This window comes from Sporobolomyces salmoneus (genome assembly GCF_050403485.1).
Source record: "Sporobolomyces salmoneus JCM6883 DNA, S_salmoneus_JCM6883_v1_ctg7, whole genome shotgun sequence".
NCBI lineage: Eukaryota > Fungi > Basidiomycota > Microbotryomycetes > Sporidiobolales > Sporidiobolaceae > Sporobolomyces > Sporobolomyces salmoneus.
The window spans coordinates 165,306-186,571 of NW_027481156.1; the positions used below are offsets into that span (position 1 = coordinate 165,306).

Consider the following 21,266-nt stretch of genomic DNA (forward strand, 5'->3'; position numbering starts at 1 on the left):
TCGCTCTTCCTCCTCTTCCTCCACTTCACTCACCTTCAAACACAATCATCATGCCTGTTCCTACTTTCAAACTTCTCGACGGCACCAGCATCCCTACCATTGCCTGGGGTAACGGTCAGTCTCTCTTCCCCGTTTCTTCCATGATGACACATCCTGTCGAGAATCAAATCTTGCACTCTATCCGCTCGCACCCCTTTGGCTGACTCGTTCTGCTATATGCGTTTCGCAACTCGTAGGTACTGGAGACGCGAAGAAGACCGCGATTGAATCTGGTAAAATCGCTCTCAACGCGGGTATCCGACATGTCGACACGGCTCAAGGTTACGAGAACGAGAAGGAGACTGGAGAATGTATCGCGAAGTCGGGAGTCGACAGGAAAGACATCTTCTTGACGACCAAAAGTGAGTGCTTCTCGTTCAGACCACGCGGAAAATCGAGTGCTAACTTGATTCGCATTGTCGATCGTTTTTTCCGTCTAGTCTCGACTGTCAAGGGTGACCCTAAGAACCCTGGTGTCGAGCTTGAAGACCTCCGAGCCAACGTCAAGGAATCGATCGAGAAGCTCGGTTCTCAACCTGATCGTGAGTTTTGCTCTTCTATTCTGTCTTCGAACATCTCAGTCTTATTGACTCCACCTCGCACATGTAGTCATCTTGATCCACAACCCCTTCGTACCTCCCAAGGGCAAACTCGTCGAATTCTGGAAGATCCTAGAACAAATGAAAGACAAAGGAGAACTCACCGCTTCTCTCGGAGTTTCGAACTTCCGTCCTCAAGATTTCAACGAGCTCCTCTCTGCCGACATCAAATACAAGCCCGTCGTCAACCAACTCGAATACCACCCTTACGTTCTCACCTCTCTCGACCCCGTCTTCAAAATCCAAGAAGAACACGGAATCGTCACTGAAGCTTACGGACCTCTTTCCCCTCTTCTCCGACACAAGACTGGAGGACCTATCAAACCTATCCTCGAGAGGATTGCTCAACGACTCTCGAAGGAAACTGGAAAAGATGTCGATGCGGCAGCGGCTCTCCTTCTCTGGACGAGAGCTAAGGGTGTTGTTGCGGTTACGGCCTCCGGTAACGAGGGAAGGATCAATAAGTTGTCCCAGGTTCAGGAATTGCCCGATCTTACGAAGGAGGAAGTTGACGAGATTGAACAAGTCGGACGAAAGATTCATTTCCGTGCTTACGAGTGAGTTCACTTTGCACTCTCTTAGCTAATGTTTCAACGCGCTGAGACCTGTCCATGACTACAGCGAGCACATGTGCGTCGACTACCCTGCCCCCAACCTTCCTGAGGACCTTTAAAGTAGTTCAAGCCTTAGAAGCATGAAGAAACTTTGTAGATACGAAAGCAAACTTGCATAGAAAGCACGCCGTTTTTAGTTCCTTATACCTGTTGACGAGCTACTGTCGAGAGGACTTCGAAGTACTCGAGAGACCGCCTCTCGACGCTGAGCTGTACGAACAGAGTCAGTACCAATAGTCCGAAAGCGTTGAGACGAGACTCATTCGCGATCCCGTAACTGTGATACAGAGCTTAAGCTGGTCGCTAGAGTTACAACACGAACATGACAAGGTATAAACAACAAAGACGGAATCAATAGTCACCAGTCTCATCCAACCCGACAACGCTCAAATACGAAATCTGTTCCCTCCCAACCTCATTTCTTCGCAGATCTCGGCAGTATTTGATCCAACTGTTTCAGCAGACTCTTCTCGACGAACAACATCATGCTCTCTTTCGTGACCCCGGGCCCTGCCGTTTCAGCCAATTGATCGAGGTCGAGAGAAACGAAAATTTGGATGTTGTAACGTTTCGCTATTTCCACACGCCCGGAAGGGTCAGTCGGACGCGCGGGCGGCGGAGGGAGAAAGAACGAGGGAAGACTAACCTAGTCGAGATGCGAGCGAGAGGGAAGAACTCGTCGATTTGGAGAGCGAAGTTGAAGGACAAGCGAAATTTTGCAAGCGATTCTGTATTGAAGCGAGGGTTTCAGTCAGCGATCGCGGGCGACGGAAGACTGGGACTTACAGGCATGGCTACACTCGTGTCCTTCATGATGGAAGATTGCGAAGCTGGAGGAGTCGAGATGAACAACATGATGGAAGACGGAGAGAGTTGATTGACGATCAGAGTGAGCGGATACGGGATTCCCGGGTGTTCCAATTCGAGGGAGAACGTCTTTGTCACGATAGAAGGTTCCATTTTCGATCTCGTCGCGGTGAGTGATGAACGAGAAGTCTTCGAAAATTCTCGCTCTCGCTCTTTCCCTCTCTCTTCACTTTCCGCTTCACGACCCTCGATTTAGGACCAGAGAAAGGAGAAGAAGAGATGCCACCGAAAGCATCTACTTCAGGAGGGGGAACAAAGGCGAAAGGAGGAGGCAAACTCGGACCGATCGAACAGAAATTATTAGATGTCGGATCCCTCGCTCCGAATAGGGTAAGCTCACTCAGAAGCATCATGTACGAGTCTCAATGCTGACTGTCAAGTGAGCGCGGTGGTGAACGGAACAGGAAATCATTCAAGGAGATTTGATGCAACAATGTGGTCTCTCTGTCACTCCCGCCGTGCAGGATGCAGTCAATGGTCTACTCAGAAAGGTATGCACTACCTGCTAGGGTCGGGGCGATGTGAGGGAACTGACGAGGTCGAGTGGAACTGTAGAATTTGATGCAAATGTTGAGAACACAAAGCGGTCAAATCATGTTCAGGTTCCTCAAGAAGGAGGAAGCGAAAGCGTAAGTCAAATGTCCATTCTTGCTGATGATATGACTGACAAGCTCGCGGTTATGTCGCAGTATTGGCGCGATGGATAGTGAAGAGAAGTTGGTTTTGGATTACATCAAAGAAGCTGGCTCTCTCGGTACGGTGTCCCTCCCAAGCTTGCTCGATGACCACCGAGCGCTAACACTTGAGATCTATAGGTATCTGGACGAAGTTCTTGACGAACAAGACGGGATTAGCTCGAACGACTATGACCAAAGTTCTGAAAATTCTCGAGGGAAGGAAATCTATCAAGACTGTCAAATCTGTCAAGGTGCGCTCGCTCATTCACTATCTCGTGTTGTTTCCGGAGTCAGTTGACGAGTTCCGTGCTACTTTGACAGTACCCAACTCGAAAAATCTACATGTTGGCCGGAATTCAACCTTCAGTCGAATTGACGGGAGGACCTTGGTTTACCGACAACGAACTCGATACCGAACTTGTCGATACCCTCAAAAAGGTTGTTCAGAAACACCTCACAGACCACGTAATTTGCTCCTTTCTTTTCTGCGCTCACTCACTCGAGGAAGCTCATTCTGATCTGCTGCTCGCGCGTTGCTAGTCTATCCCGAAGAACCAAAGTTACCATCCTCCTGACGATCCGTTGACCTCGATACGTTACCGACCGATCTATCCCGTCACGGCAACCCCCTTCTTACCCGGAATCGAATCAATCCTCAACTACATTTCTTCTACTGAGGTCATTCAAGTCGAACTGCAGCCGACCCACGCCGCCGCGTTGATGAATTTGATGGTGTATGATGGGATTGTCGAACGAGTGTATATTGGAAACCCGGAAGAACGGAAAAAGAGGATCGAAGATGGTATTACGAATGCGAAAGCATCGAAGAATGAGGTCAATGGGAAGAAATCGTCGACAAAGAGTAAGGACAAGAAGGGGAAGAGGAAAAAGGTCGAGAGTAGCAGCGAAGAAGAATCAGAGGAGGAAAGTGACGATGGGAAAAAGAAGAAAAAGGGAAAGAAGAGTACGGTCAAGAGGAGCAAGAGTGGGAAAGCGAAGAAGAAGCGTTCGAAGCGGGAAGAGAGTGACGAGGAAGAGGAGGATGAAAGTAGCGAGAGTGATTTCGATGAGGACGCTCCCGCGAAATCATCGAAAAAGAAGCGAAAGGGAAGAGGGAGCGACGATGAAGACGAGGATGGTAGTGACGCAGAAGAGACCGACGAGGATGATTCGGATGATGAAGGAGGGAAACGAAAAAAGAAGAAGGGATCGAGTTCAAGGAAGAAGAAGGATCGATCGAAGAAGAAACTCAAAGCACTCGCTTCGGACGAAGAGGACTCGGACGACGATCCACTCAAAAAGGGTTCGGACGACGAAGATGTGAAACCGAAACTTGACGAACACGCGGTGGGCGACGACGAAGAAAACTTGAACGATTACGTCTATCGACTCATTCGACCTTATACCCCCGTCATTGGATGGACCGACATGCCTTGTGGAAAATGTCCCGTCGAAGAGTTTTGTTCCGAACCACTTCGACCTCGAGCCGGAGTCGTGAAAAAACCTACTACCGTTTCCGATTCTTACCTCACCGATACCCTAGGAGGAGGACCTCGTGTCAAGATCGAGTTGGAAGGAGGGATTCAAGGAGTTGGAATGTTGGGAGGAGCAGGAGCTGCCGTCGGAGTCAGTTTGGCGAAATGGGGAGAAATGAAAGGTCAAGTCGGAAAGGGAGTTGCACCAGTCAACCCGAGGGATTGTGTTTACTTCAAGGAATGGTTGACGATGGACCACGGAGAAGAGGAATAGCTCACTTGAAGAAGGGAATTTCGCAAATTGGGTTAAAATCGTCTTTCGTAACGAGACCTCATGACTTTCCGCTTGAATCGTATCCTTCGACGTTCGTGTGGTGTTGAGAGCGGTCCGCATGTGTTGCAACAAGCCCCGGCTCTCCTCTTTTCGTTCGCGAATGCACACCTTTCGTCCCGCTTCGACCACATTTTTGCCATCAATCGCTCGCTCATCGCGTACGGATTCCGGTCATCCGACTTCTGTATCGCATCAGTAACGGGCGCAGGCGTTCTCTCACTGTTCTCCGACCTGTTTCGACCCGCCTCTCGACGCACAGAATTTCCTCTTTCGTTTCCCGTTCGAGCCTTTCTTTCATTAACCGACATCTCGACAAATCGCATTCGCTTCGGGAAGTTCCCAATTCAGAGAAGAACAATAACCTTATTGCTCTCACTTACAATCAAGAGCCCCAAAGAGAAGAATGGAACCCTCATTACGAATAGATCCGAGTCGGCTCTCTTCAACTGGTATCGAAACGACGAGGACGATAGTCGAGCTGGTCTCGCTGACACGGAACGACCTACGCCTGCGTTGAACGCCATACCAGAAGTTCGTCCCATCGACAGAAGATTCAACAGGTCTCAGGTTCGGAAGATCCGCTGCTGGTACAGCTAAAGAAAGGGGCAAAGGTGTGTGATCAGGCTCTCCGTTCCTTTACGATACTATGGGCTGATGCTCTATCGGTTGGTAGCTCGAGATTTCCATCGCACAGACGATTTTGGATAACGATTCTCGTCTCTTCGTACTCTTGAGTCCCTTGTGAGCCTTCAAGGTTACGAGACCAGGTAGTAGGCATCTGACAAGCTCGAGTTACTTTAAACAGGTCTCCTCGAGATGGGCAACAACGCTTCTCTACCGATCTCTGAATCCACACAACACGATTTTCCTCCTTCACAACCTCAACCCAAAAGTCGCGTCAAGAAATCCTCCCTTCCATCTCTTCCGACATCTTCTATCGATCTGGCGAATCCTCCAGCCTGGAGGAGGGCGTCCGAGCCGAATGTTCTTCCTAGACGAAAATCGTTACTTCGCAAGAACCACCGTCGACGCTCAAATGCAGAACTGAAGGAGGAAGGCATGAGACCCGAAATGCCGAGATTAGTATTGGGAGATGGGACGAAGGCCACGAGGAACAGTCAGGACAGCTATGAGGGATTGATGATCCGAGTTGGAGAAAGGAAATTCAGTCGGGCTGAACCGGTCGACACGGAAGACGCTCTCGACGCACTCGAACGGATCACTCGCGCCGCTTCTTTCCCTCTACTACCGGAAAAGGGGACAGAAACTGGGTTGGGGTTAATGACGAGGCAAGAAGCGAAGACAGGTCGACCAGCAGTTCCTTTCGCTTTCGATTCCAACTACCGGCTCGATTCTTCACGAACAACAGCTACTGCAAAACATTCTCCTCTCCTTCAGCCATTCCCTTCTGTCCAACAACACGACCTCGCTCCTCATGAATCTCCTGCGTCTCGGTTTCCCCTCTCGCCAATCTCGCACTGGTCCGACTCTTCAGCTTGCGGACTCACTCCTCCTCAGACCTTCCAATCGTTCAGGAATTCAGTCAACCTCCCGAAGACGATCAACCGATATTCGAATCTTTTCAACTCTTCCTCAGCGGAATCGACGCCGTCCCCTACCAATTCTAGCATTGATTTACCCGACAGTCGCCTTCCGGCACGTTCAAGGCTTGGAGGAATGTGGAAGTCGCAACGCGGCAAGAAGGGGCGGAAAGGAAAGGGCCGAGGATTGGGAGAAATCGTCGTCGTCAAAGCTGAACGAGTTGGAAGTTCGAGATACTCGGAGTTGAGGGCAGCTGCGGGATCAGCTTCAGACGCAAGGTCATCTTCGAGATCTTCAAGCTTGCACACCTCGCAGGACAACGACCACGAACATCCGGCTTCTTCAAGCTCGTCTTCTCGGGTCGATCGAGCTTCGTGGATTCGGCTCGAGAATCAGGCGAACCAGCACCGACCTCCTTCCTCGACCTCTCGTCGTATCTCTTCTCCGGATCCTCAACTTGTCAATCTCATCGCAGCCTCTCCGCGACTAGCCTTTGCAGGACCAACAGACGACATCTTCCTCCCTTTCGATTCTGAAACCCCTCTTCATCCCGTCAATCCTTCGCCCGCCAAGATCTCGACTCGTCTGCCATCTGGTCATCCTGCAGCTTACCATCACAGTCGCTTCACTCAGAAACAACATCGTTCTCCTCCCCTCTCGACTCGTCGCACGCCTTCGTACCTTTCGGCTCAACGTTCGAGCTCCTACACGAACAACTCTCGCTGCTCCGTCCTGAGCGAAGGCGAGTCGACCTCAAGCGCGCTTCAAGCCACCGTTCAACAAGGATTCCGCACAAGTCGAATCGGATCAGTTTCCGTCCCTCTCTCGGAACTCGTATCTGTCGATCCTCTCCCTCAACCTCTCCCTGTCACGATATCCCTGGTCGAGGCGAATGGAGCTTCAAGACGACCATCGGCGGCGATCTCGATCGGTTTAGGTTTAAACTCTTCGAATCGTCGACAATCGCAAGCTTCCGCTCTCTCCTTTCCACGCTCGAATTCCCCTGAATGTCCTCGAACGATCGGAGGTCGGAAGCTGAGCATTACTTCGACTTTCTTCGGTGATTCCCCATCTTCGCAAGAATCGACTCCTCCTCCGGTCCCTCTCCCTCCCCACGATTTCACGTTCAGAGGTTGCTCGCTTACGACAAGCAGCCCGAGACGTCCATCCCGACCTCCTTCTCTCGATCTCGATCGAACAGGAGCGAGGTCTTCGACTCCAAACTCGATTCCTCCTCCTCTCACTTCCGCAACTTCGACTACTTTCTCGACTCGTTCTTCGATGGATCCCTGCCCTTCGCTACAAGTCCCAACTCGTCCTCACGGTCGCCTCTGCCTCGAACAACCAGATGCTGCTCTCTCATCTCTTTCGAAACCTCTCCCTTCCAATTCACCTCTCGCGACAATCGATTTCGGCGATTTCTCCTTTACTCCCAAACCCGCATCTCCTCCTTCTCCGCCTCCTCTCCGCAACTCTTCTCCTGCTGCTCCTCCAAAGTTGAAGGATTTCCATTGGAGTCGAGCTTCGGCCGGAGACGCACGCCCTACCTCGTCAACTCTCGAAGACCGTCGTGAAACTTATCCGAGGAGTCCGCCGATCCGCTCGAACAAGATGAACGTGTTCGATACTCTCGTTCAACAAGCGATGGAAAGGGAGAACTTTTCGCAGAGGAAACGAGGGTTGAGTAAGGAGGAAGTCGAAATGTGGTTGGGCGATGCAGTTTGAGCTTGTTCTGATTCGTGATCATATCCTTGTAGCTATACCCTTTATCTGCAGAGACTGTCTCTTTGTACTCGCAATTCGAGACTCGTGTATCGTTTCTCTGGTACGATGGCCAGGGACGAGAGACAAAGTCGAGAACGAACGACGATAGACTAGTCATACAACAGCGGGAGGAGACGACAATGTAAAGGGAAAGCGGATATTGGAACGACATAAGGAACGAAAAGCAAACGAAATCTGAACAAAGAAAACTGCTAAAAACGAATGAACAAACGAAAGGCTTCTCACTCTACTGCGCGCCCCTAGTCGACTCTCGTGATCTCAAGGATGTACGAGAATCGACGAAAACTGGATCACTCTCCTCATCCTCATCCGACTTGATCGATGCGGTTCGTTCCCGAGGACGGGGCGAGGGAGTGCTTCTTCTCTCTTGTCGTGGCGATTCGTTATCGTCACTTGCGTCGGTCGAATCGAGCTCCCATCCTTCAGGCTCAGAAAAGTCGACATCATCTTCTTCGAACGCTTCAGTCGCTACTCCTCCTTCTTCGGGACTCGCTGCTGGACGTTGTACGATCGAATCTTCGTCGATTTCGGAGAATGATTCGTCGCCGGGTGAGGCCGAAATAGTCTGAGCGGGAGGAGGTAAGGCAGTCGAGGAAGATCTTCTCATCCATTTCGGAGGCGAAGGAGCGATCGAAAAGATTGCTGATGAACTCTGACCAAGCTGCGAGCCATAAAATCTACTCAGTCCCTGGACTGTCAATCGCAGACTGAGAACAATGTCCGACTCACCTCTCTCGCTTTAATCTTGAAATCTTCCCAATCCTCCTCGTTCTGGATCAGGAACCCGACCAGCATACTCGGATCCAAGCTCGACAAGCTACACTTGCGTACTTTGTCGCAATGATACGTCCTCCAAGCTGAATCGTCGTATGCGGTCGAAAAGAACGAATCGAGCATCACTCGGTCTTCGTCCAACTCGTTGCCTTGTGCTAAGGTTGCATCGAGAGGAAGTCGAGAGTTCGCAGCTTGTAACTCGCTCGGAAGGTCGATAGTCGAGATCGCAGGTCGAGGGTGATGAGGATCGATGTAGAAGAGAGAGTTTGCTTGACTTCCGACGAAATAGTAAGAAGATGAAGGTCTACCTCCTGCGATACCGACTGATTGAGGAATTCGGAAGATTGCCTGTCAGGCCACAAGGCTTCGTCGAGTCAGGAGAGATTTGCTGACTCGAAAGAACGTGGAACTGACCTTGATCGCTTCATGATAGATTGGATTCACTCCATCGATCCCCAACCTCAAATTGATCAGCACGAGGACTTTCGTATCCCATTTCTCTTCCCTCGTTCCAGCCGCGACGACCTCGTTGTCGTACACTGTTCCATCGATACAACTGACGACCCTCATTCCGGCAGGTTCGAAATCGTTCACGAGTTTCTTGATCGCTCCGGCGGCGGTTGAGGGTCCGAACCATTCTCCGACTGATTTACCGAGTCGTTGACCTTCGAGAGCGAATTTGTGGATCGAGAAGGGGGAAGATGAAGAGGGAGTGTCGAGGAAGAGGGAAAGAATTCGAGTGTAGGTAGAGTAGGACGGAGGGAGAGCGCTCGATATAGGAAGTGATGCGGCAGGTTGACCGTGAGGAGAGGCAAGAGGTAAAGCAGTTGGAGGTAAAGGTCGTCTCCAGTCTGAGGTTGGAGAACAGTCAGCTTGGACCGTACTCCAAAATAGAGCATGGACTGACCTCGACCAAGATGAGCCGTGACGAGAGCGTTCGCTAACAAGCTTTGACCCGTTCTCAACATACAACCCCACCCAGTGTCGCTCGTCAAACCCCCATTCTCTTCTCCTCCTCCTCTTCCTGCGCTCCCACCTCGGCCAATGCTCAAACTGAGACTATTGAACATCCCATGCATAGCCCCAGTCGCTCCTCCTGTTCCTCCTGTGCGACTATTCGAAGGTGAACACGGAATCGGAACGAAATTCGAACGATACGTGAGTGCAGGACGAGAGTAGAAATCTCGATAGAACGAAATCGGCCATCCGTCAGTCGTTGTCGCCATCGTGTTTGTCGTCGTTGTGGGTGTGACTTCAGAGGAGGAGATTGGAGAATGAAAGGACATCGAGGAAGATTCTCCCGAAACTGTCGTCGAGAAAGATCGTAATGAAGGAGTCGGGGATCCATTCAACGAGTTGCCATCGATCGAAGTTGTATCTCGTTGTGAGTTTTGTCGTTCTCGTTTCGCCGCTCTCGTTTTCATCGGACTCCATCTTTTACTCTTCATCCCTCCTCCTCCTCCTTCATTCAAACTCGCTCTCTCCGATCCTTCAACCAAGTCGTCTGCAGAAGTCGGTGAAGGTCTCCATCCATCATGTCTCACGCCTCCAAGTAACCAGATATCCTCCGAACATTTATCGACGTTCGAGTCAGTATCGAGGAAATACTGAACCGCTTTATCCAACATTCTATCGAGTGGCCCTAATCTCGACGTCGAAGTCGGTAATCCAGCAGCAGCAACTGGAGTCGAACTTGTCGATGACGAAGAAGACGAGGAAGGAGGTAGAGAGAGTGAAGACATTGATTGTTTCTTCGTTGGGGAGGAGAAGAACGTTCGAGCGGAAGAAGGGGAATGAGATGAATGAGTTCGTTGACGTGGTTGTTCGGTGCGTGGTTTTTCGGGAGATGAATTTGGGGAAGAACGGAATTCTGATCCAGAACTCGTCGAGGAGGAAGTTGAATTGTTCAGGATTGAAGTGAACCATCCTCCGATTCGTTGCGTCGTCGTTGATTTCGAGATTCCGGTTGATGGTGCTGGAGGAGGAGATGGTGGTGACCCGGAGTCGGAAGGAGGACTCGAAAAGAATGAATTGACGGTAGGACTCGTCGAAATAATCCTAGGAGGAGATTGCTGATTCGTCGATAGATTCATAATTTGTTGTGGTGGTTGATCCAAGTCTTGACTGAACGATCTCGCTTCGGATGGAGAAGGAGGTTCGATAAATGTCAAAACTGGGGATTGAATCATCGTTCCATCCTCCTCTTCTTCAGCTTGTTCCGTCCGTCGTTCTGTCGATCTCGTCACGACGTTCTCCTCGACTTCTTTCCCTTTCGATCCGTTCCCGATCAAGCCGAGTTTCGATCGAGTTCTCCTCAAATTCTTAACGAATTTACCTCCTCCCGTCTGACTTCCTCCTCCAAGCACCGGGGACGTTCCACCGCTCGACTCGATTCCACTGCTCTTGCTCTTATTCGAACCGTTCGATTTCGCCCTAATCATTTCCTCACTAATGATCCTCCCTTGTTCATCTCCTTCCTCAATTTCCGCATTCGACCATTCTTCCTCGACGTTTTCTCCTCTCCCTTCCTTTGAACCTTTCTTCCGTAAGGTGGGACTTTTCTTCTTCTTTCGGTTTCGGTGGAGGGAAGAAGCCGCGACTTGGAGGAGTGAAGAAGAGTTTGAGGAGGTAGAGGAAGAGGAAGATTTGCGAGTTTGCTCGAGCGGAACACGTTCAGTCGTCGAGGAGGAAGGGTCTGGAATGAGGGAAGTGTTTTGGGTGGGGAATGGAGGGGTTATGGGACGATTCGCAGCTGCGGCGGTGGTCGAGGAGGAAGAGGAGGAAGTCGAAGAAGTTCGAGAAAGCGCACTTGTGAGTAAGTTCAGCGAGCCGATCGACTTAGAACGAGTTGATCTGTTCTTCGATTTCGACGATTGGGTTGGCAGAGGAAGCGTATCGTTCGAATTCGCAAGAGGAGTTGGCGAGAGGGTCGATTGGGAGGAAGATTGATCGGGGAGAACGAGGGAGCTGGAAGATGAAGATGCTGGAGAACGATTGAACCATCGATGTTGTGTCGAGGAGGCTGAAGTTTTGTTGTCGTTGGGGTCGAGTTGATCTGTCGAACGGGGAGTGATATCGATCGATTTGTTGCGAGTTTTCTTCGGTTTCTTCTGTTTTGATCCAACTGCCGACGCTGGTGGGGCGACTTGTAGAGGAGGTGTCAGAGCGGGCATAGAGTCATCGACGTGTCGATTCTGGGTCGAGGGTGACTCGCTTGGAAGTTCAGGAGATGGAGGGAGAGGAGAAGGAGGAGTCGACATATTTCGCAAGGTTTCCGTTCTCGAAACGACGGGAACCTTTCCTCCAGCGTCGTGCGTATTATCGTCTGTCTGCCTTGATCTATGGACTTTCGACCGGCGGCACAGTCAGAGCTATAATGGAGAAAGAAGGGAGAATTCAGTCGAAGTCAGCGAACGTTCGACTCAAATGACTGTCTTGACTTCTCTTCGCCTCGCTTTTGCCTCGTTCTCCTTCATTGATCTGCTGGATTTCCTCAGTAGCTTCCTCGCACCGTTCTCGCGTCAACGAGTGAGATGTTGAGGGATGCACGTAACCGCAGTCTCCTTTCCAACGGCTCCGAGTCGAGCAAAGTCCCTACGCGCGAGCTGTATACGGACGACTGACCCTGTACGTGTGACTTGCTTGTTCGTGAGTGTCGTGAGCGAGGGTAGAGAGGAAGGGGAACCAGTTGAATTCGGAGTGGGGAAAATCGGAGAAAAGGGCGAGAGAACGGTCGTAACCTTGCGCGCAGGCTGTTGAGCAGGTGTATAGATTGTTCTGTCTCTAGCAGTCGAGGTTGGAGAATGTGTAGGAACGAGAGAGTTCCGTTTCGCCGTCGGGTTCGCTCCCTCCTCTCCCTCTCACTCTTCCCAACTACTCGACGCTCGTTACAAGCCTTACATCCAAGTACGTTCCATTATCTGTCGATATTGTCTCGCTCGAAGCTGACTCACACGCGCGCACAGGATGGGTTCCGGACTTTCGAAAGCATTAGGCACGTCCTCTGTTCCCCTCCCTCTCTCTCGTGTGCGCGTTTAGCAAGGTCTGACATTCGACGTGACCTCTCTGCTACCTCTCTATCCGCGTGCTCGACCGACTCTCAATTTCGACGCGAACTCGTTCCCCCCCTTTCTTCTTCTTCTCGTTCGATCGCTTCCATCTCTCGTTCGACGCATTGGAATGATTAGGCAAACTATTCGGAAACAAAGAGATGCGAATCTTGATGTTGGGTCTCGATGCAGCTGGAAAAACTAGTGAGCTTCCCTCCCCCTCTCCTTCGTGGAAACGAGGTGCGTGTTGATTGCACTTGCTGACCATCCGTTGATTGGTGAGTGTAGCTATTCTGTACAAGTTAAAGTTGAATCAGAGCGTAACGACGATTCCTACGGTTGGGTTCAATGTTGAAACGGTAACGTATAAAAACGTAAAGTGAGTTTTTCAGTCCGCTCTCTCCCTCTCGATCTTTCGGTTTATTCACGAAAGACCTCGTTGGCTTCTATCGTCAGATTCAATGTATGGGTGAGTCAGAATCTCCCGTTTTGTCTGCTCGAAACGCCAGGGAGCAGAACCTGATCTTAATTTTCTCTATTTCGAACGATTCAGGACGTAGGAGGTCAAGACAAGATTCGACCTTTATGGCGACACTACTACACTGGTACCCAAGGACTCGTATTCGTCGTCGATTCGCAAGATCGAGCACGAATCGATGAAGCCCGAAACGAATTACACAAGATTCTGAATGATCGAGAAATGAAGGAATGTTTGTTGTTGGTGTTTGCGAATAAACAGGATTTACCGGATGGTACGTCTCTCTACTTCCTCAGAGCTTGTCGACCGAGAACTGAGGAGGTGTGTGTGCGTGTAGCGATGACTCCGACAGAAGTGACGGAGAAGTTGGGTCTGTTGAGAATGAAGGATCGTTCTTGGTACTGTCACCCTTCGAACGCCCTAGACGGTGACGGTCTCTTCGAAGGTGAGCACTTATCTACTGCCTGCGAGTGGAGACCCGAGTTGACATTTTTTCGGTGCGTAGGTTTGAACTGGCTCTCGAGTAGTTTGAAAGCTCAAAAGTAGACGTTCTCTATCCCTCACTTCGGCGCTGAGCGTCTCTTCCTCCTTTCTCCTCTCTACCTCTCACATTCTGTGCTTGTATACCCATTACCCTTCATCGTTTCTTTCTATCTCTCTCGGTTTTCATTTCGACCTTGCAGTTTCGGGCTTTTCTTCCGACTTCCACCTTCGTGCTCCTCGACTATCACCACTAGGTTACTGCTATCTTCTCTTCTGTGTCATGGTTTTACTTTCTTTCTTTCTAGTTCTTTCGGCGTCGGTAATAACAAAACACCCTAATTTACGCATCCAACTCAACCCGACCGATCTATCATATGCGAAAGACGTTATTGATCTCTCTCGAGCAGTTTGCTTCTGGGTCGTACGGATGAAAGAGCTATTTACACCAGACTTCTCCCAAATCGCACAAACTAAATAACCGAAAAGAACAGAAAATCCCCTTCCCCTAAGATCCGCTTACCTTATTGCTTGTACTCATGACCCTGTTCCTTCTCAATGACCTGGAAATAAGGACTCGCGAACAAGTACCCCGCTTGTTCGCTTCCTCCTTGTTTCGAGGTGAAAAGGGCATCCTCGTGTTCAATCTCTTTCGGTTTCGATCCAGGAGTACCGGCACAAGCGGCCTCGGCGAGGAGCTGGACCTGACATTGCGTTTCGAGGAGGATGTACCAGGCAACGGCGGAATCGATCGTCGTGCCGACCGTACTGCAGAAAAGAGAGAAAAGGTCAGTGCTCGTCTCCTCATTCGGTCGTCCCGCTCCAGACAGGGACTCGAGGGTAGAGCGATAACGTAGACTCTGAGGACGAAGAGGGTGAGAGAGTAGCTCACAGTAAACCATGGTTCTGCAGAACGATCGCTTTCTTATCCTCGAGTGTCTTCGCGATCAAAGCGCCCTCTTCTTTCGAAAGTACGACTCCGTCGAATTGCGTAAGGAGAGCGATATCTTGATAGAACGAGCAAGAGTCTTGAGTCGTGAAGGTCAACTGACGGGGCATGGAGTGTCAACGAAAACGTGGATCAGAAGACGGCGAAAGAGGGAGAAGATGGCTTACGGGTTTCCCGAGAGTAGAGAACGCTTTGCCGTAGATTGAGTGGGAGTGACAGATTGCTTGGACGTCGGGACGAGCTACAGAGGGTCAATAGACGAGACGAGATTCAGCACAGAATCCGCACAAGTTCTGGGTACTCGAGCGAAAACGAACCTTTATGAATCTACGTTCATGAACGCACACTCAGATCAGGCTGAGGAAAACCAACATGTTCTGAGAGCGAATAGGACGTACGGAAGAGTGAATCATGAACCCAGCTTTGTTGATGATTCGTCTCCCGGGTTTTCCTCCTCCGATAACTTCTCCCTCTTCATTGACGAGGATCAGGTCGGAGACGGTCACGAGCGAGAAGGCGAGGGCTAGAGGGTTGACCCAGAAGGTGCCGTTGTTGGCGGGGTCTCTGCAAGCACAAAGGAAACGAGAAAACGAAAACGAGTCAGTTTCGCTTAATTCGTCTCGCAGACTTGGGTCGGCGAGAATGGAGCGTCGTTCTGTACTCACCGAACAGTCAAGTGACCAGCCTACGTAGTCGTCCGAGTCGTAGCGAAAGCGAGAGAGCAATGAAACCGTCAGTTCGACTCGGAGAAAGAACGACTAAGGATAACAGAACAGCAACTCACGACATGATGATCGTACCCGTACTTCCCAAAGATCCTGACACTCGCCGCCAACTTCTCCTTCAAGTACTCCCTCTCTTCCTCGACCGTCTTGAACTTGGGAGGAGTGATCAAATTCATGAACTCGGCATTGTCGTCGAAGAAGGACTCGGAGTTGGGTTGCGAGGCTGTGCCGGTCGGGAAGGAGGAGACAGCGGCAGTGTCAGAGGGTGCAGAAGGAGCCATCTTGGTGAGAAATGAGGAAGGGAAGAAGTGGCTACGAGAAAGTGGGGGAGGTTTTGAGGAGTTAAGGAGTTCCTGTCGTGCTGAGACGGTACGGCGAGCGTGTGTCGACTGTGTGTAAGTACTGTCGTAGGCGTTGCAAGTGAGATGAGAGAGGAGACGAGAGATCCGGAAAATTCGGCTCAAACTTTCGTTTCTTCCCCACTCTGAACCCTTCACGCTCTCTTGCCGTTGATACAGCCGAGAACTCGAACGGCAGATCAGCTGCAGTGCGAAAGCCGTCCGTCTCCCGCAGAGAGTCGTTACAAGGTAAAAGTGTTCTTTTTTCGACAGGATGGAAACAGAAATTCTACAAACACAATCTCCCTCTTGCCCTCGTTCAGCTGGCGCTCATCAAGCAAACTGTGAGGAGGATCATAACGTAAGCGACCTGCTAGGAGAGAGCACAGAGCGACTCGCCGAGAAGGAAGCCTGAGATGGAACCTGACTCACGGTTGATAGATAGGATTCGGCGACGATACGAGCTCGAGCGTTCATAGACAGCTTTGCTTCTGAGATCTCTTTGTCGACAACTAGCGAGGGTCCAGGGAGAGTCGTCAAGAGTCAGTACCTCCTCGAAAACATTCTCACGAAGTATAGTATCGGCTGAAGAGAGCAGAAGACAGTCTTGTTCTCACCTTCCATGAACCTAGACAAGACGTACGACGTGTCGAGGTCAGTCTTACGGCAGGAAAACGCAGGACAAAGTAGAAGTAAGGACTCACTCGACAACGAAATCCACCAATTTGTGTTTCATCATTTCCTCGACGTTCCTGTTCGTCACCAAGAAACTGATATCGTAACCTTTCACGGGTACCCTCCTTAGAACAACGAAACTTTCCGCCCTCATCATCAAGAACCTCGTAAACTTGTGCGCAAGAATCTCTTCCAACTCATCCGCTTGTTTGATCTTGATCGAGAGTCGGACGGAATTGATTGAGGGTTCAATGAGGACTTTTTCGGAAGGATTACGGGCGATCGTGAGAGGGGTTAGGAGGACTTCGGGAGTGGATCTATCGAAACGAGCAAAGAGGAATGAGTACTGCTCAGCGTCAAGAGGACCAAAACGGAAGGTAGACTGACTGTGCTTCAATTTCTGCTACATTGTGTCGTTCTGCGACTTGTGAAGGAAAAGGTTCGAGGGTTAAGGCGGCCGTCAGAGTCGACCGAACGCAGTTGAGATAAGGTCGGAGAGTGTTAGACTGTACGCTCGCCTACTATCAGCTCGAAGAAGATGTGCTGAGTCGGAAAGGGAGCTTACCATCTTGTGCCTTCAAACGGAGAGAAAGGGAGGGAGGGTCGGAAGTGGTGGAGGGGAAGCGAAGAGCGGAAGAGTGTGAAATAACTGGCTGAAGGTCTACGAATGTCTAGTACCTGTATAGCGAATGCATCAGTATCTACGGCCTCCTGAACGCCCGTCCGGGAGCAGGAAGGGAGGGATGACGATGAGGGGAGCTCCTCGTTGAACCTCACGGAGCCGGCGCGAGAGTATGACTCACCAATAGCTCTGAGTGTCCTTGTGTATAGCGTGGCTTCAGACCTGAGAAAACCAGTCGAGAATCTCAAGTTGATGGAGGGAAAGGAAGCGAGTTGATGAACTTGGTTGGTTTCCTTCCCGCCTCTCTATCGCTCTCATGGAGGTAAGCAGACCACGCAATACCGCTACAGAGCTCCCGCTGATCCCCTTGCGCCCGTAGACTCTCAACGAAAGAGCTGGCTTCCTCAGCAACTTTGAGGTTCTTCAGCTTCTCCGGGCTCAGCGTTCCTCGACCGCCTCGAAGATGAAGCAACTCGAAGAACGGAAAGACGCCAACAAGGCTGCCGGGATTGGGGATAGTCTCGATTTCACAGAGAAGGATCGGATCAAACCTCAGGATTTACAGACCGTTACTTTCGAGGTGAGTGCACTCCCCATTCAAGCTCTGGAAGTCAGTACTGAGAGGAGAAATGCTGATTGACTGAACGGACTGTCGAGATCAGGCGATCAAATACCTCGAAGAACCTGTTCATCCAACGATTCGACAAACTGAAGAATCCGTCGTCAAACTTCTCGATAAACTCGAAACGGATCCCAGATATACCCAACTGACGAAATCTGAACGACTGCAACTCGTCAACTCAGCACCGACATCGCTTGTCGAATTGCATGTCGTAAGTTTCTTTCTCTCGTTTCATTCGACTTTGGCTCAACTGATGACCGCTTCCCACTCTTCTCGTTTGGGAACTACTTAGTGCATTGAAGATCTAACAGAACGGTACCCGGAAGAATCAGAGCAACTCGAAGTGATCGACTTGATCCGCTCTCATCTCGAAAACTCTCAATCGTCTGCCGCACCGACGGTCACGAACGAAGACATCGACCAGCTACACGACGAACAGGAGCAGCGAGAAGACGAGCGAGCTGGAGGCGACGAGGTGTACGAGGACGACGGATTCGTGAACGAAGGAGGAAGAAAAGGAGATGGAGAAGAGCGGGATCTCGATGAAGATGTCGAGGAAATCTAGAGAGGGCTTCAGCGGGATTCGCTGTGCGGGATCTACAGGAAATCGACCTCGTTATGTTGTTGTACGATACACCAGTCCGGCTTTATGGCAACGAAGATGCAAGATTATCGTTTCTTTTTTTTAACTCTCTGCGCTCCGTACTTCCCGCAGGGCAGCTTTCATCTCGCCGTCCGGCTGGAAGGTGATTGCTAATGTAAACAAGACTCGGAGATATCTGCCAGGAGACAGGGAAGAAACAGAACAAGAATACCGCAAATCGTCAACGGACTGAAAGGTGGGATCAAATTTGGGGGTTTCGGGACGACCTGACGGGTCAGAAGGTTTGGTTGGGGGCGTAACGAGTATGGGGATCAAGGAAGTGGAGGCTTGTACTGGTGAATGACGAGCGGACAAGGCGTTGAGCCTCGCGCTTGCGCCACATGGGGGATCGCTTGAGTGAGTGGCTTTTCGAAGACAGACATCATCTGATGCGTCAGTAGAACACACATGGAGTAATATTCAGAAACAGCTCACGGTATCATTGAAGTTGAAAGCCGGCGGATCGTGGAAGGACGAGGCAACTGCGGGCTGATGAGCTCGGTGTGCTGCAGGGAACTGTGCTTGGATCCTGCGATACTCGTCCAGTTGAGGCTGGAACAAGCGGGTGAGTCAATGCCTGAAAAGGGACAAGGCGCGGGACGAGATAGACAAATCGTACCAAAAGGTTTGAATCGATCTTCTGGATACATCTCTTCCCTGACTTTATGAGACTCTGTCTCTCCTCGCGAATTAAATTCAATTTGTTGTTCGTGTAGACGAGGATTTCGACAGCGGCTCGCGGAGAGAGCGCAGTCCAATCGAGCTGCGACTCGACAGCCGGCCACCAGTCTGTAGTCGCGCGTCTTGGGAACTCGACAAGGATCTGAGTTGCGAGGGCTTGCAACAGCTCTTTCGGCACTGGCGTCCTCCACTCGCAACCCGGACTAAGCCGTAGCGCGACCTCAAGCAAGGTGAAAGCTGACGGCTTTCCAAACGAAGCTTTCCTTGGTCAGCTTGAGCCAATCATGAATCGACGTATAAGGACTTACCATCTTGGCGACGTCAAGAGTGCGCCTAGCCGCCATCCTGCTGGGCGGTCGGGTGTCTCGAACACCGCGATTGACAAACTGGTAAGGTTTTATCTCCTCGAACCCTGATTTGACCCGCTCGTAGATCTCCCGTCGTGTAGCGTCTGTCATGCTGTCCGAGTTCCACGCCGGCTTGAACAGCGCATTGATGACGCGGAGACGGGCCTCGAGAGCAGGGTACTGGCTGACCCAGCCGTGATTTGAGTCGAAGAGTTGTTTCATGGTTCCCCAGGGGACCAATGGTCGATTGGGTGTTGCTGATTCGTCCATGTCGGTCGGTTTGAGTGGAAGAGAAAGAGAAAGAGGTGGCCTTGCGCTTCGCTCAGGACCTCACGTCCGGAACATCCGCGGACTTCACACGACCAGACCTAGGATAGAAGCCTACGGTAGGCGGATTGGCAATTCTACAACGTCTCGCTCTGAAGAGTCAGAGCATGCATAACAAAATGCCGACGAAAGATCGGGTTTTCAGTTTTCGCGGCCCAAGCTCGAAACCTTTGAGAAGGGATGAGCAAAATGCGATTTCCCTCACCTTCTACGGCGCCGCTCTCAGTACATAGCCCGGAAGAGAGTCGAGGGCTCTTTTGGACGAGAGTTGAGCGAGAGGCTGGTCAAGGTCGACTTTCGTCGTTCTTTCCCTTTCCGGGTTTGTCTCTCCTCCTTTACCGAGCGTTCTCGACACCTCCGCTGACGTCCGCAGATGGAAAAGCTGCTGCAATTAAAGAGCTCGATGCGTAATGACAAAAGAGAAGCCAGAATACCGAAGTCGATAGATTCGATTCTTGCGAGAGCGTCCCGTCGGCTCTTCTTCTCTCTATTCACTTGCCAGCTAACTAGACACGCCGACAGCTTCCCTCGGAGGGACTGCACCTCTCACACTTGACCGTCAACACTCGTTTTACAACTCACACTCTCGTTCAACTCAACAGAATGCGATTCTCTCTGGCTCTCGTTGCCTTCGGTCTCGCATCGACCTCCGTCCTTGCTACTCCTCCGCCCGACGTTATCGAAGCTCTTGAAGCGGCGAAGCAACAGACGAACAAACGAGCCGTCATGCACGCGATGCACCATGGAAAGAACCATCAGAAGGAGAAGAAATGGGTCGTTCTTCCTAGTTCATCACTCCCTAGCCACCTCGTGAGTCACTCGACAGGGTCCTTGTACGGCACAGGTAGCTGACGACAAGCGAAATGCAGCGCTCTCACCCCAAGGAGTCGATTTTCACTTCCGAAGATTCTCACGGCTCAGCGACGACGACCGCCCTCCCTACCCACCGAATCCACAAGAAGCTCCAAAAGCGCGACGAGACCCCTTCCAACTCGACGATTTCAGATGCACCTGCTCCCTCCGAAACTGCAGTTGCAGCGAAACCCGCAACGAGCAGTGTCTCGGTAGACCCTCTCGACCCTTCCACCTGGCCCGGGCTCGTCACGAACCAATACAATGAGACAAAGGACCAAATCAACGGTCTTTCAACTCTCTCGGTTCGTCCTCTCCCTTCTCGCAGAATCGACTCGAGGCTGATGCAGAATGTTCGCTTCTACAGAAAGTAGGACTCGCTGCGATCGTAATCGTCGGCACTGCGATCCTCCTCGGTCTCCTCGTCTGCTGCTGCAAGATCTCCCGAGCTCGTACTCGCCGTCGCAAGGAGAAACTTCGCCTCAAAGCCGAAGCAGCTGAAGCTCAACTTCGTCGTTCAACCACGGGCTCTTCTACCAGAACGTCCTCGTCCGCCTCTCCTAGCAGTATCATCAGTATGGACAAGAAAGGAGGAGGAGTCTTTGGCTGGATGAAGAAACAACCCCAAGAGGAGATGCAGCAGGCGGATTCGAGGAGGGCTCAGAGTTTGGACTTGAGAGCGCGAGGATTCGGCGCGGAACCTCCTCAAGCTTCCGGAGGAAGTATCAAGTCGAGGACGAGGAGCTGGGGAGGGAAGTAGGTCCGGTTGAGG

At 51.1% G+C, this 21,266-nt stretch overlaps 10 protein-coding genes across 10 annotated transcripts; 6 read left to right on the forward strand and 4 right to left on the reverse strand.

Annotated features, from left to right (window-relative positions):
• Window positions 1-50: 50 nt before the first annotated feature.
• Window positions 51-1,311, forward strand: JCM6883_000876 (uncharacterized protein; the record flags this gene model as incomplete). Its single annotated transcript, XM_076629884.1, has 5 exons — window positions 51-114; window positions 237-401; window positions 480-581; window positions 649-1,195; window positions 1,260-1,311. 5 exons carry the CDS (start codon window positions 51-53, stop codon window positions 1,309-1,311), a joined length of 930 nt encoding a protein of 309 aa, XP_076490049.1.
• Window positions 1,312-1,667: 356 nt separating this feature from the next.
• Window positions 1,668-2,212, reverse strand: JCM6883_000877 (uncharacterized protein; the record flags this gene model as incomplete). Its single annotated transcript, XM_076629885.1, has 3 exons — window positions 1,668-1,825; window positions 1,899-1,980; window positions 2,039-2,212. The coding sequence occupies 3 exons, from the start codon at window positions 2,210-2,212 to the stop codon at window positions 1,668-1,670; spliced, it is 414 nt and encodes a 137-aa protein (XP_076490050.1).
• A 126-nt stretch (window positions 2,213-2,338) lies between these two features.
• Window positions 2,339-4,545, forward strand: JCM6883_000878 (uncharacterized protein; the record flags this gene model as incomplete). The annotated part of the gene is made up of 7 exons (XM_076629886.1): window positions 2,339-2,449; window positions 2,524-2,610; window positions 2,675-2,748; window positions 2,809-2,873; window positions 2,935-3,047; window positions 3,118-3,261; window positions 3,337-4,545. The coding sequence occupies 7 exons, from the start codon at window positions 2,339-2,341 to the stop codon at window positions 4,543-4,545; spliced, it is 1,803 nt and encodes a 600-aa protein (XP_076490051.1).
• Window positions 4,546-5,421: 876 nt separating this feature from the next.
• On the forward strand, window positions 5,422-7,872 carry JCM6883_000879 (uncharacterized protein; the record flags this gene model as incomplete). Its single annotated transcript, XM_076629887.1, has 1 exon — window positions 5,422-7,872. One exon carries the CDS (start codon window positions 5,422-5,424, stop codon window positions 7,870-7,872), a length of 2,451 nt encoding a protein of 816 aa, XP_076490052.1.
• A 286-nt stretch (window positions 7,873-8,158) lies between these two features.
• Window positions 8,159-11,879, reverse strand: JCM6883_000880 (uncharacterized protein; the record flags this gene model as incomplete). The annotated part of the gene is made up of 4 exons (XM_076629888.1): window positions 8,159-8,593; window positions 8,662-9,054; window positions 9,121-9,557; window positions 9,614-11,879. 4 exons carry the CDS (start codon window positions 11,877-11,879, stop codon window positions 8,159-8,161), a joined length of 3,531 nt encoding a protein of 1,176 aa, XP_076490053.1.
• A 793-nt stretch (window positions 11,880-12,672) lies between these two features.
• On the forward strand, window positions 12,673-13,779 carry JCM6883_000881 (ADP-ribosylation factor family protein; the record flags this gene model as incomplete). Its single annotated transcript, XM_076629889.1, has 7 exons — window positions 12,673-12,700; window positions 12,894-12,959; window positions 13,044-13,134; window positions 13,212-13,224; window positions 13,309-13,507; window positions 13,571-13,678; window positions 13,739-13,779. 7 exons carry the CDS (start codon window positions 12,673-12,675, stop codon window positions 13,777-13,779), a joined length of 546 nt encoding a protein of 181 aa, XP_076490054.1.
• Window positions 13,780-14,237: 458 nt separating this feature from the next.
• Window positions 14,238-15,668, reverse strand: JCM6883_000882 (uncharacterized protein; the record flags this gene model as incomplete). Its single annotated transcript, XM_076629890.1, has 7 exons — window positions 14,238-14,481; window positions 14,606-14,760; window positions 14,830-14,903; window positions 14,980-14,989; window positions 15,061-15,226; window positions 15,328-15,347; window positions 15,447-15,668. The coding sequence occupies 7 exons, from the start codon at window positions 15,666-15,668 to the stop codon at window positions 14,238-14,240; spliced, it is 891 nt and encodes a 296-aa protein (XP_076490055.1).
• A 376-nt stretch (window positions 15,669-16,044) lies between these two features.
• Window positions 16,045-16,968, reverse strand: ARC19 (Arc19p; the record flags this gene model as incomplete). Its single annotated transcript, XM_076629891.1, has 6 exons — window positions 16,045-16,095; window positions 16,158-16,237; window positions 16,343-16,353; window positions 16,430-16,717; window positions 16,788-16,906; window positions 16,966-16,968. 6 exons carry the CDS (start codon window positions 16,966-16,968, stop codon window positions 16,045-16,047), a joined length of 552 nt encoding a protein of 183 aa, XP_076490056.1.
• Window positions 16,969-17,338: 370 nt separating this feature from the next.
• Window positions 17,339-18,209, forward strand: RPC17 (DNA-directed RNA polymerase III subunit RPC17; the record flags this gene model as incomplete). The annotated part of the gene is made up of 4 exons (XM_076629892.1): window positions 17,339-17,344; window positions 17,402-17,602; window positions 17,685-17,855; window positions 17,937-18,209. 4 exons carry the CDS (start codon window positions 17,339-17,341, stop codon window positions 18,207-18,209), a joined length of 651 nt encoding a protein of 216 aa, XP_076490057.1.
• Window positions 18,210-20,245: 2,036 nt separating this feature from the next.
• On the forward strand, window positions 20,246-21,254 carry JCM6883_000885 (uncharacterized protein; the record flags this gene model as incomplete). Its single annotated transcript, XM_076629893.1, has 3 exons — window positions 20,246-20,452; window positions 20,512-20,799; window positions 20,862-21,254. 3 exons carry the CDS (start codon window positions 20,246-20,248, stop codon window positions 21,252-21,254), a joined length of 888 nt encoding a protein of 295 aa, XP_076490058.1.
• Between the last annotated feature and the right edge of the window lie 12 nt (window positions 21,255-21,266).